This window comes from Quercus suber, unplaced genomic scaffold, assembly GCF_002906115.3.
Source record: "Quercus suber isolate HL8 unplaced genomic scaffold, Cork oak 2.0 scaffold_4, whole genome shotgun sequence".
In the NCBI taxonomy this organism is placed as follows: Eukaryota; Viridiplantae; Streptophyta; class Magnoliopsida; order Fagales; family Fagaceae; genus Quercus; species Quercus suber.
In genome coordinates, this window is record NW_027069470.1 from 3,219,707 (window position 1) to 3,231,974 (window position 12,268).

The window sequence follows — 12,268 nt, forward strand, 5'->3', positions numbered from 1 at the left end:
CTAAAACTGACGTTTTTTTTGGATTTTAATTTTGTTTTATCATTTTTTTAAATTTGTTAAAATTGATAAATTAAAAAAAATTAATTGGTCGTTGATGATGTATTTTTAATATTATTTTAATGATCGTGTCAGAATTCTGAGTGCCTGAAACAGGAAAGAGACTACATGGAGTCCACTGTGATGGACAAGATGCATGCAACAGAAACCGGGAATACCGTCTCCTGAAATAGACGATGTTTTTCAAAATAAGGACTAAATGTGATAAAAATAAAAAATAAGGATTAAAATGAAAATCGAGTCAATTGAGGGATAAAAAAATGTATTTTCGCTATTTTTTTAATGACAAGATTTAGATATAATATTTAAGTATTATTCTTTAAATTTTCTTCTTAAAATTCAGTTATATAACTTTTTTCTTCTATTAATTCAGTTATATAACTTTTTTCTCATATTATAGAAGGTGTATTTATAACCATATAGCTAAACTTTAAAAAAAAACTTAATTAGTAATACTTAAATATTATACTTAAATTTTACCATTTTTTAAAACACTACTTAAATTTTACCCTTTCTTTCAAAATCGTCGCTAGGCCCTATGACTTATTTGTTGTCAATTACAATAGAGAGAGAGAGTACAGTGCAGTAGTACACATCTCATTTCGAAGATAAAATCTTTAAATCCTCATACTAACAATTCTCTTTATAACATACACAAAGTTGCACAGACAGATGCAAAACAATGTAAATTATTAAAAATAGATAAATAAATAAAAAACCAACGCTTGCTGGCACTAAGATGGTCTACTACCAATATATATATTACACAAAAGTCATGTCATACTCATACAATAGCAACATGTACATAATAACCATCGCCACAAATATCCAGGACCAGGACACCACTTTCTTGCATATACAGAATAAGAGCAGAATATAATATTACTCACATGCCAGTTTTGTTCCAAAGCTGGTGAGGCAAATTGCAAATGCCTGGAAAGCTGACAAGGGCTGCCTATAATCCATGGTGAAGGTATCATCCCCTACCTTCCCAAACTGAAGGAGAACTGTTTCCTCATCTCCTTTTCCTCCTGGCTGACTTTGATCCGCTATTGCAACCAGTTGAAAATTCTTCACTGATGCTACTGTCACCCGACCATGGAAATTCAAGCACCAGCACTGCAAATGCTCATGCCACCTAGGAGCTTTATTCCTCAAAACTGTATATTCAGACATAGAATACTCTGGTTTCTTCGTATTGATGTTGTCCAGAGACTTGCTGTTGGAAGCTTCTCCAGGCAACGGGCACTTGAACGAGCAAACCATCCTCCTTGGACCTCTAGATTTCAGAAGGTTGAACTTGTAAGAGACCTGCCCAACCTCAAAGTTGCCAGCAGGAACTTGAGGGCTAATTTGCTTACTTGCAAAACGGCGGCTGCTTCTGCTACTTGAGAGTTTTGCACCACTGTGTGGTGGCTGGCTGTCATAGATTGTAAAATTTGTCCCGAGAAAGTCCGAGCTGCAACACATTTCAGATTAAAATGAGAATGTAAACAGAAAATAGAGGCTACCACTTATTTGCTAAAGTAAATTATTTATTTAACTTAAAAGCAGAAAGTAGTTTCATTCCAGTCTAACATCTAGTGAAGCACTTGATGGGAATCATAACTGGCAGCCCCCTTTGTAGATTTATATGAGGCAAGGGAAAGTTAGGTCTAGTGCTCAAGCATTAATTTGCAATGGAGAGCTCTCTTGAGACCTTGCTTGGTAGTAAGTCTAATCTTTTTAATACCAAACAACCATCAAACATATTCAAGATCCAATCTTTTGATAGCATAAAATGTTTTAAGATGTAAAATGATTTTAATTGAAAATATTTTCAAATGTTTGGTGTGACCTAAAATGGGGAAAAAAAAACCTTATATCAGAACCCACCAACCACCACCAAATTGACACAAGAAAACCCACCCATGAGCACCTACTAGACCAGCACAAGAAACCCACCCACCCATAAGAGAGGCACAATTTGAACCAACCACCCAGGAAATCGGTGCAATTCAACCTAGCCACCCACCAAATTGGCATCACTGAGCTTGCCACCGATCACAAAGCCCTATTGCCATTGATCTTGAGTGTTGTTCTATTCACTATTTTAATACAAATAGCCAGCCATCAAACATATTCAAGATCACTTCAAGAACCCCATCAAGAAATCTTTCCTTTTTTTTTCCTTTTTTTTTGGTTGCTAACATCAAGAAATCTAATTTAGTGTTAAATGCTTAAAGACTTGACATCTAAATTGGTATCAGAGCCTATTCAAGTTTCTAGCTTCTAGCCTGTATCAACACTCCTACAAAAATGGCCATTCTTAGTTGCCAACAAATACCATTGGCACAAATACGATTGGGGAAGCATACAGATAGGTTTACATATCAAAACACTTTGTCAACCTCTTGAGCTTTAACTCTCTTATGAATAGTCATACAAGGGATTTCCAACGTGTTAAATAAAAACTAGCCTCATTACATGTGCTTTGCGCGTGCGATGAGGTTTTTTTTTTTTTTTAGTGTCATAATTTTTCATTCATTCCAATTTGAGATTTAGATGTTTTCTCATTAATATTATGTATTTAGATCTACTAATACAACCAGGAGTGTCATGACTCTTAGTGGTCCTATTTTGTAGCAAAAAAAAAAAAAAAAAACCTGTTTTTATTTTATATATATAATTTTTATTTTGAAAATCTAATTTATAAGTGAATAAAGCAATTTAAAAATCAACAGAAGAGTGTCTCTATTTTTAGGTCATGTTTTAGTGAGAGTTAAAGTTGTATTTTAACTAGATTGTCCTTTAGTTTTGTCTCTACTTAAACATAAGGATGTAGGGGCATTTTCGAACCAAAAAAATGAGGAATCCAAACAGGAAAAGCCCCTAAAATAATAGTATAGATAAACCAAGATTCTGCCACATTACAACCTCCAACCCACAATTTTATGTTCATCATTCCCCTTCTTTCTTGGAGGCAATGGGGAGTTTGCCAAACATAACTTTTTTATTATTTATTTTATAGGTACATTACACACATCTAGTAGATCATGAACCAGAACCTCACTCTCCTCCTTGATCTTACAAGGGGAGCGGGTGGCATTTGAGATAGAGCTCATTGGCCAAACATTAACATTGAGGAAGTTGGAAATACATCAAAATAGGATGTCCAGTGAGAGCACCAACACTCTTCATTTTTGTACTACACAAATTACACATCCGGTCACCAATTTAAAAAATTCACCCAACAAAACTAACCCAGCAGATAGAAAACACAAGTTATATATTATAATAGCACAAAAGGGACTAATCTGCAAACCAGGCGATCCATTTGAATAATAATAGAATGAGTTCCACAGTTGTTGCTAATCTCAAGTTTAGCTGCATAAGATTAGCAGTTTGAGCTCTGGAAAAACAAGCAAAGTAGAAAACGTTGAACCCAATGTTGGTTGTGTATTGCAAAAGACAACCTAGCATGTTTTGGATTTAAATTCTAAAAAAAATCCGCAAATGGCCTCTCAAGCAGAATAAGCTTAACCAGAAGATGCACACTTGTAGAATATCTTAATATCCCAAAATTTATCTACTGAGAAACTAAGAGACTCTTTAAAAAACTGAAACTGAAAATCTAAAACTTAGCCTACAGATAATGATAGCTGCAGTCAATAACACACACACACACACACCAACATAGAAAAGGTATCACCTTAACTCTTTAAAAAAAAATTTCTTACCCTTTTTTTGAAATAAGTAAAAAGAATATCTTACCTTAATTTTCCAACATAAGCGTTACTTCCTTGAGATAGGTCATCAGCATCAAGTGATACAATAAACCCAGTGTGAGCACCATGCCTATACCTCCGTGCTGCCAAGAGAAACTTTCCCTTATCTGTAAATGCTGAGAAGAAGAAAAAAGAAATGATCAAATGAATGACAACTTCAAAATTTGCAACTTGCAAGTTGTGAAGGACCAATCAAGGTGGAGCAGTATAGGTAAAAGAATTGACAAAGAAAAACAACTGGTCATATCAAAACCATAGCTTTGGACACCAAAGAGAAAACATAAACTCAAAGAGAGAAGAATAATCAGTAAAACCACAATAACGAGACCACTCAAAAAGACTATGCTAGTATAAAACCTTTAACTCATCCAACGTTTTCTCAATGTCCTCAAAGGAGTGACAATTTCGTTTCAAGCAAACAATCCACGTTAAGCACCCTGGAATCAAATTCCAAACGTTCGAATTATGCTTCCCAAGCTACTGATGCCAACAAGATAACAATCCCGCCACCGAACCTGGCATAACCCAATGTAACCAAAATCCTGAAGCATAAAAGTCCATAAGGTATGTGTAACAAGACAATTAAGAAGAAGGTGGTCCACCAACCCCCCATCACAACAACACATACAACACCGATTTGCCAAAGGGCGGCCCCTAAGCATGAGATTATCCAAGTGAGAATCCAATCATGAGCAGTTGTCCACAAAAAGAAAGCCACTCGCTTAGGAACCATTGGTTTTAAAACACCCTTCCAAGGAAACAAAGAATTTGGAGTACCCCGAATCACATTGTAATAAGACTGGTTGTCAAACTTACCATCTCCTTTGAGCCGCCAACAAAGTGTCTCTGTCTTATCACCCGAGGAATACGAGTTTGGATAAACTTAAGAGAGAATAAGATGCAGCTAGCTCCTAGTCTTCAAAAGCTCTATAAAACCATAAATCCTACACTCTTAACAGCTTTTCGGAATCCACAAAACATCAAAGATACATGCATCCTTAGCAGCTGAACACACATAGAGCTCAAGATAGAGATTTTTAAGGTATTATCACCAATCCACCTATCATGCCAAAAGTGGATACGAGTGCCTTCACCTACTACAAAAGACATGCTTAGAGAAGCTCTCCCACCCTTCATGAATGCTTCTCCAAAGGCCACATTCATGAGTCCTCCCACAAACTTTAGTACTCCACCCCCCTTGTTAGGGATTATACTAATATGAAAATGCCTAATCAGATCCCTTAAAACCTCGACATTAAAAACTAATGTCAAAATTCAAAATTCAAATTCAAAAATAATTTCAAATTTAGAAACAAAATCTTAAATGTATTTGGTGCTCCCTGCATCACTATAAATGCAAAAGACCACTACTCCTAAGCTATAGGACAATAAGTAGCAAATGATCTACTATTTCGCAGCTATACTTGCACATTATACATCTATTATCAACCACCCCCTTCCTATAATAAGATTATCCAAGGTTAGAAACTTAGAATAGAATTCAAAGGGCTGGCCACACAAAGAAAGCCACCTTATGTGGCACCTTACTAGCCCACACACACTTCAATGACACCATGATGCAGATACCTATCTCAAACACTCATAAAAAGATGGTACACTGAACCACCCTTCCCATACAGGGTCTAGAATAAGCAAATACTCATTGCCTTTGAAATATTCCAAGAATAAAGCAGCTCCCTCAATTCATTCACTCCTAGTTCCAATCCTAAAAATCCTAAAGAATCTTAGTGACACAAACTTCCTTTAGTGAGTGATCCCCACACCAAACGTTATGTAAAAAATTGTTCAAAAACTTATCCCAACCAGCCCAAATTCCTTTCCATAAGCTAAATCCATCAGGTCTTCTCACTATAGCCATAGGCTAGCCTCCCCAATTTTCCCCCATATTCTGACTTAATAACTCCCCTCCAGAATTGATCTTTTCCCATAACCACTTATCCAACAACACTTGATTAAAAGTGGTGATTTTCCTAACCCCCATCTCCCATACTCTATATTCACACCTTACCCCAACTCACTAAATGAAACTTGCCCTTGCCATTTTCTCCGCCCCACATGAAAGTAAGCTAAGCCCTCTCAATCTTGTTATAAACATCGAATGGAATAGTGAAAAGAGACCAGAAAAAAACAAAGGTAAGCTAGACAAAGTACTTTTGAGTGATGTAAGTCAACCACTCTTAATAAATACAACTTCCACTAGGCCAACCGTATCTCTAGTATTTTTATCACAACATTCCAAGCTGCAATAAATTAAACTAAGGAGCGTAAAGGCATTCACAAGTAGACTATAGAGAAAGACCCCACCTTCCAACATAACAAATCAGCCAAAAACTCATCATCGTCCACCTCCCCCACCTCAACCAAAACATAGCACTATCCTCCACCCCCATTGGAAGTAGCTCACCGGAATTAATGATGGGTTCAGAGTCAACAGAGGTCCTATAGAAGATATAGTATCACACATGTTATTTGAGGTAACATGATTTTATTTTGCAATGCATCTGCTGAGAACTTGCCAAATATTTATCTTATTCTTATGTGCTTTAGGGCGGTGAGATAATCATCTCTTCTATGGACCTCTATTGACTCTAAACCCATCATCAACCCACCCTCTATGGTACCCACAAGCACAACACTAAGTACCTCCATATAAAGAGTAAAGAGTATAGTGGGTCCCTTTGTGATGGAAATCAAGATCAAATAACTGAGAACTTGAACTAGAATTGCCTTAGAATTAAGAATTAAAGCTGGAATTATAGAGAAACTGGAGAAACAGAGTTTCTGTCTTGGTCTGAAACTAATTAAAGTTACATTATAAAAAATAAAAAAAAAACACTGATTCTACTCTTACATAACAAGCCTATTTATAATCTTTTACTACTAGGAAATAAACTAGCTAATAGTTACATTTAGGCAGCTATCACAACATAAGTCAAAGTTGAAATTAATGAGAAAATATGGCAAATCTGAGAAGTCAAAATAAGGGCTGGCTGCCTGCCCAAGAGGTCAAAAATGGTGGCTGGTTGTTTTGGCTAAACGGGGGTTGCCCTAGGTAGAAGGTGACTACATCATACTCCCCTCTATAAAGGAAACTTGCCCTCAAGTTTCAGCTAAAAATATTTTAAATTGCTTTATTCACTTATAAATTAGATTTTCAAAATAAAAATTATATATATAAAATAAAAACAGGTTTTTTTTTTTTTTTTTTGCTACAAAATAGGACCACTAAGAGTCATGACACTCCTGGTTGTATTAGTAGATCTAAATACATAATATTAATGAGAAAACATCTAAATCTCAAATTGGAATGAATGAAAAATTATGACACTAAAAAAAAAAAAAAACCTCATCGCACGCGCAAAGCACATGTAATGAGGCTAGTTTTTATTTAACACGTTGGAAATCCCTTGTATGACTATTCATAAGAGAGTTAAAGCTCAAGAGGTTGACAAAGTGTTTTGATATGTAAACCTATCTGTATGCTTCCCCAATCGTATTTGTGCCAATGGTATTTGTTGGCAACTAAGAATGGCCATTTTTGTAGGAGTGTTGATACAGGCTAGAAGCTAGAAACTTGAATAGGCTCTGATACCAATTTAGATGTCAAGTCTTTAAGCATTTAACACTAAATTAGATTTCTTGATGTTAGCAACCAAAAAAAAAGGAAAAAAAAAGGAAAGATTTCTTGATGGGGTTCTTGAAGTGATCTTGAATATGTTTGATGGCTGGCTATTTGTATTAAAATAGTGAATAGAACAACACTCAAGATCAATGGCAATAGGGCTTTGTGATCGGTGGCAAGCTCAGTGATGCCAATTTGGTGGGTGGCTAGGTTGAATTGCACCGATTTCCTGGGTGGTTGGTTCAAATTGTGCCTCTCTTATGGGTGGGTGGGTTTCTTGTGCTGGTCTAGTAGGTGCTCATGGGTGGGTTTTCTTGTGTCAATTTGGTGGTGGTTGGTGGATTCTGATATGAGGTTTTTTTTTCCCCATTTTAGGTCACACCAAACATTTGAAAATATTTTCAATTAAAATCATTTTACATCTTAAAACATTTTATGCTATCAAAAGATTGGATCTTGAATATGTTTGATGGTTGTTTGGTATTAAAAAGATTAGACTTACTACCAAGCAAGGTCTCAAGAGAGCTCTCCATTGCAAATTAATGCTTGAGCACTAGACCTAACTTTCCCTTGCCTCATATAAATCTACAAAGGGGGCTGCCAGTTATGATTCCCATCAAGTGCTTCACTAGATGTTAGACTGGAATGAAACTACTTTCTGCTTTTAAGTTAAATAAATAATTTACTTTAGCAAATAAGTGGTAGCCTCTATTTTCTGTTTACATTCTCATTTTAATCTGAAATGTGTTGCAGCTCGGACTTTCTCGGGACAAATTTTACAATCTATGACAGCCAGCCACCACACAGTGGTGCAAAACTCTCAAGTAGCAGAAGCAGCCGCCGTTTTGCAAGTAAGCAAATTAGCCCTCAAGTTCCTGCTGGCAACTTTGAGGTTGGGCAGGTCTCTTACAAGTTCAACCTTCTGAAATCTAGAGGTCCAAGGAGGATGGTTTGCTCGTTCAAGTGCCCGTTGCCTGGAGAAGCTTCCAACAGCAAGTCTCTGGACAACATCAATACGAAGAAACCAGAGTATTCTATGTCTGAATATACAGTTTTGAGGAATAAAGCTCCTAGGTGGCATGAGCATTTGCAGTGCTGGTGCTTGAATTTCCATGGTCGGGTGACAGTAGCATCAGTGAAGAATTTTCAACTGGTTGCAATAGCGGATCAAAGTCAGCCAGGAGGAAAAGGAGATGAGGAAACAGTTCTCCTTCAGTTTGGGAAGGTAGGGGATGATACCTTCACCATGGATTATAGGCAGCCCTTGTCAGCTTTCCAGGCATTTGCAATTTGCCTCACCAGCTTTGGAACAAAACTGGCATGTGAGTAATATTATATTCTGCTCTTATTCTGTATATGCAAGAAAGTGGTGTCCTGGTCCTGGATATTTGTGGCGATGGTTATTATGTACATGTTGCTATTGTATGAGTATGACATGACTTTTGTGTAATATATATATTGGTAGTAGACCATCTTAGTGCCAGCAAGCGTTGGTTTTTTATTTATTTATCTATTTTTAATAATTTACATTGTTTTGCATCTGTCTGTGCAACTTTGTGTATGTTATAAAGAGAATTGTTAGTATGAGGATTTAAAGATTTTATCTTCGAAATGAGATGTGTACTACTGCACTGTACTCTCTCTCTCTATTGTAATTGACAACAAATAAGTCATAGGGCCTAGCGACGATTTTGAAAGAAAGGGTAAAATTTAAGTAGTGTTTTAAAAAATGGTAAAATTTAAGTATAATATTTAAGTATTACTAATTAAGTTTTTTTTTAAAGTTTAGCTATATGGTTATAAATACACCTTCTATAATATGAGAAAAAAGTTATATAACTGAATTAATAGAAGAAAAAAGTTATATAACTGAATTTTAAGAAGAAAATTTAAAGAATAATACTTAAATATTATATCTAAATCTTGTCATTAAAAAAATAGCGAAAATACATTTTTTTATCCCTCAATTGACTCGATTTTCATTTTAATCCTTATTTTTTATTTTTATCACATTTAGTCCTTATTTTGAAAAACATCGTCTATTTCAGGAGACGGTATTCCCGGTTTCTGTTGCATGCATCTTGTCCATCACAGTGGACTCCATGTAGTCTCTTTCCTGTTTCAGGCACTCAGAATTCTGACACGATCATTAAAATAATATTAAAAATACATCATCAACGACCAATTAATTTTTTTTAATTTATCAATTTTAACAAATTTAAAAAAATGATAAAATAAAATTAAAATCCAAAAAAAACGTCAGTTTTAGATCTGTGATCATCTTTAACAGAACACTAAAGAACACAAACTCAGATCTTAAATATAAGAACACATGCCTAGATTTTCTTGCGTTTTTTTGCTCTTTCTTGTTAACCAAACACAAAAACACAAGCACAAACTGATCTCTAGCAAGAACACAATCACAAGTCCAGCAGCAGATCTTCTCCGATTTTCTCAAACCACAAAACCCAGATTTTCTCAAATCATAAAACCCAGATATACAAAATCACAAGTCAAACCCAAATTTTCTCATCTTTACGAGAAACCAACACAAAATCAACTTAAACCAAACACAAACCGATCTCCAGCAAGAACACAAACATAAATTTCAAACCTATAAAACAAACCCATAAATTTCAGAACTAGAAAAATTCAAAACAAACAAAGACCATTAAAGCAAAATCCCTTCAAAACCAACCGATCCTTCAACTTCCCAATACAAACAAACCCATGTGAAACTGAGAACCCGAACCCATATAAAACTAAAACCGTAACCGAAGATCTGAGATTTTGAACCTGAGAAGCCGAGTCTTCGAGTGGATGCGTCGAAGTCTTCGATTTCGGCGTGGGTGGCCGCCTTCACTGGTCCATAAAGCTCCATGGTTGAAGTGAGCCCGAGCTTGAGATTCGATCTAGATGAAGTTCCATTCTCAAGCACAAGCACTCTATCAGTTAAGGAAAAGAGAAAGATTAAAGACCCACAAAAAATACCACAAATCCATAAACCCGAACCAACCACCAAAAAAACAAACCCAAAAATCTAAAATTCCATTCACAAAAAGCGGCTTCTGTGAGAGAGAGAGAGAGAGAGAGAGAGAGAGAGAGAGAGCATATGAATTTTCTTTGGGAAGAACTTATTCTTCTGAAAAATCTATTGAAAAACCTGGATGTGGCATCCAATAAAAGCCAATCCATCTATTAATGCTTGGCACTTGAGAATTGGGTAATTTGGGAGATGTACCCGCGCATGGCAGCCATGTGTTTCAATTTTTTATTTTATTTTATTTTGAGTGTATGTTAATATTGATTAATATTGTGGTTGTTAATCGGTTTGGTATTTTGTTCATATTTGGGTATTTTGAGTTTGTTAACATTTGGGTATGTGCTTGGTTTATTGATGACATTGAACTGGGTTCGTGTTTTTGTTATTGTACAAGATAAATTCAGAACTTAATTCATGTTATTTTTAATTTTTAATTCTGTTTTTTATTTTGTTAAATTGAGATTTTTTTTAATTATATGCTGATGTGGATGCTAAATAAGTTTTTAAATTATATGTTGAGTCGTGCTATGTCTAGCATATTTTTATAATATTTTCACAACAAATCATAGGTGATTAACTGTTATTGGTTCAAATTTAAACCTAAAACCAAAATTACTTTTTTGTTCGAATAATAACACCCAGTAACAATCTATCACTTAGAATTTGTTGAAAAAATAATGTAAAAATATTGTGGATATATCATTTCTCTTATTTTAATAGTCATGTAGGCGTTCAGAGTGCTAGCAGTGCATTCTATTGGCCATGTAAGATATTTTCGTTAGAGAATTGATGGTAGGGGCCGAAATAGATGACATTTTTTAAAATAAGGACTAAATGTGGTAAAAATAAAAAGTAAAGACCAAAATAGGAATAAGGTCTAAATATAGGGACGAAAAATTCATTTTATCCTTAAAAAAATTGGTGTTGTTTTAAAAATATTAGGGAGAATGAGCATTTTTAATAAAAATCCTGTCTTTTACAATTTTAGGTTGATATGAAATAGTGTCTTAAGACATGATTTTAGTGTCAAGACCAAAAACAAAAACAAAAAACAAAATCTACATTTCCTTTTCTTTTTCTCCCCCACTCCTCTCCTCACTTACAAAATCTACGTTTTCTTTTCTTTTTCTCCCCCTCCCCTTACTTTTGTTATGGACACCTTTATTCTCTTGCTGCCATTGATTATTTCCTTTCTCTATCTCAGCTGCCTCTCCTCTTTTTTAACATTTGGAATTGCCATTTATTTTACAAAGGCATAAAAAAGAAAACCAAAAATAATGAAATACATCTTTATTTCATTGAAATGTTTGATTTTACATTATATAAAAACATAAATAGAAATTATATATGTAAGACCAGATTTGAGTCCCTAGCCCAAAAGGTAGATGGACTTAGGCCCAAAAAACTAAAAACAATGAATTTATAGAGAGTAGATTGAAAAACTGGGTTTTAATGAATTAGACAACCACTAAAGTGGATTCAGATGACAAGAGAATGAAGATAGACAAGTTTACACTAAAGAAATTTGTTCTCGGCACAGTCTGAGGAGATCAGTTCTTCTATATATTTCTTTCAAGTTTGATTTCAAAGTCAGTTCTTCAGGGCTACAGTGTTTTTCTCTTAATTTCTCGGTCCCTCTCTCTCATTGCCTCATTCTTCTTTTATACTCTCTTCTCCTTTTATCTTTACCCTCCACGTGCAGGTCAGATGGTTGGTGTTGATACTTGTCCCATCAGCACTTTCCTAAAGTCGTTATGT

The 12,268-nt window shown here is 35.0% G+C and overlaps 2 protein-coding genes across 2 annotated transcripts; one reads left to right on the plus strand and one right to left on the minus strand.

Moving 5' to 3' along the window:
• Positions 1-730: 730 nt before the first annotated feature.
• Positions 731-4,007, minus strand: LOC112032083 (tubby-like F-box protein 7; the record flags this gene model as incomplete). Its single annotated transcript, XM_065771381.1, has 2 exons — positions 731-1,516; positions 3,811-4,007. Coding segments are annotated over 2 exons (774 nt in total), but the record flags the coding sequence as incomplete, so codon positions are not given.
• A 3,931-nt stretch (positions 4,008-7,938) lies between these two features.
• LOC136066643 (tubby-like F-box protein 7) lies at positions 7,939-9,006 on the plus strand. The gene is made up of 2 exons (XM_065771300.1): positions 7,939-8,135; positions 8,221-9,006. Exons 1-2 carry the CDS (start codon positions 8,113-8,115, stop codon positions 8,795-8,797), a joined length of 600 nt encoding a protein of 199 aa, XP_065627372.1. The 5' UTR covers positions 7,939-8,112; the 3' UTR covers positions 8,798-9,006.
• Positions 9,007-12,268: the final 3,262 nt, after the last annotated feature.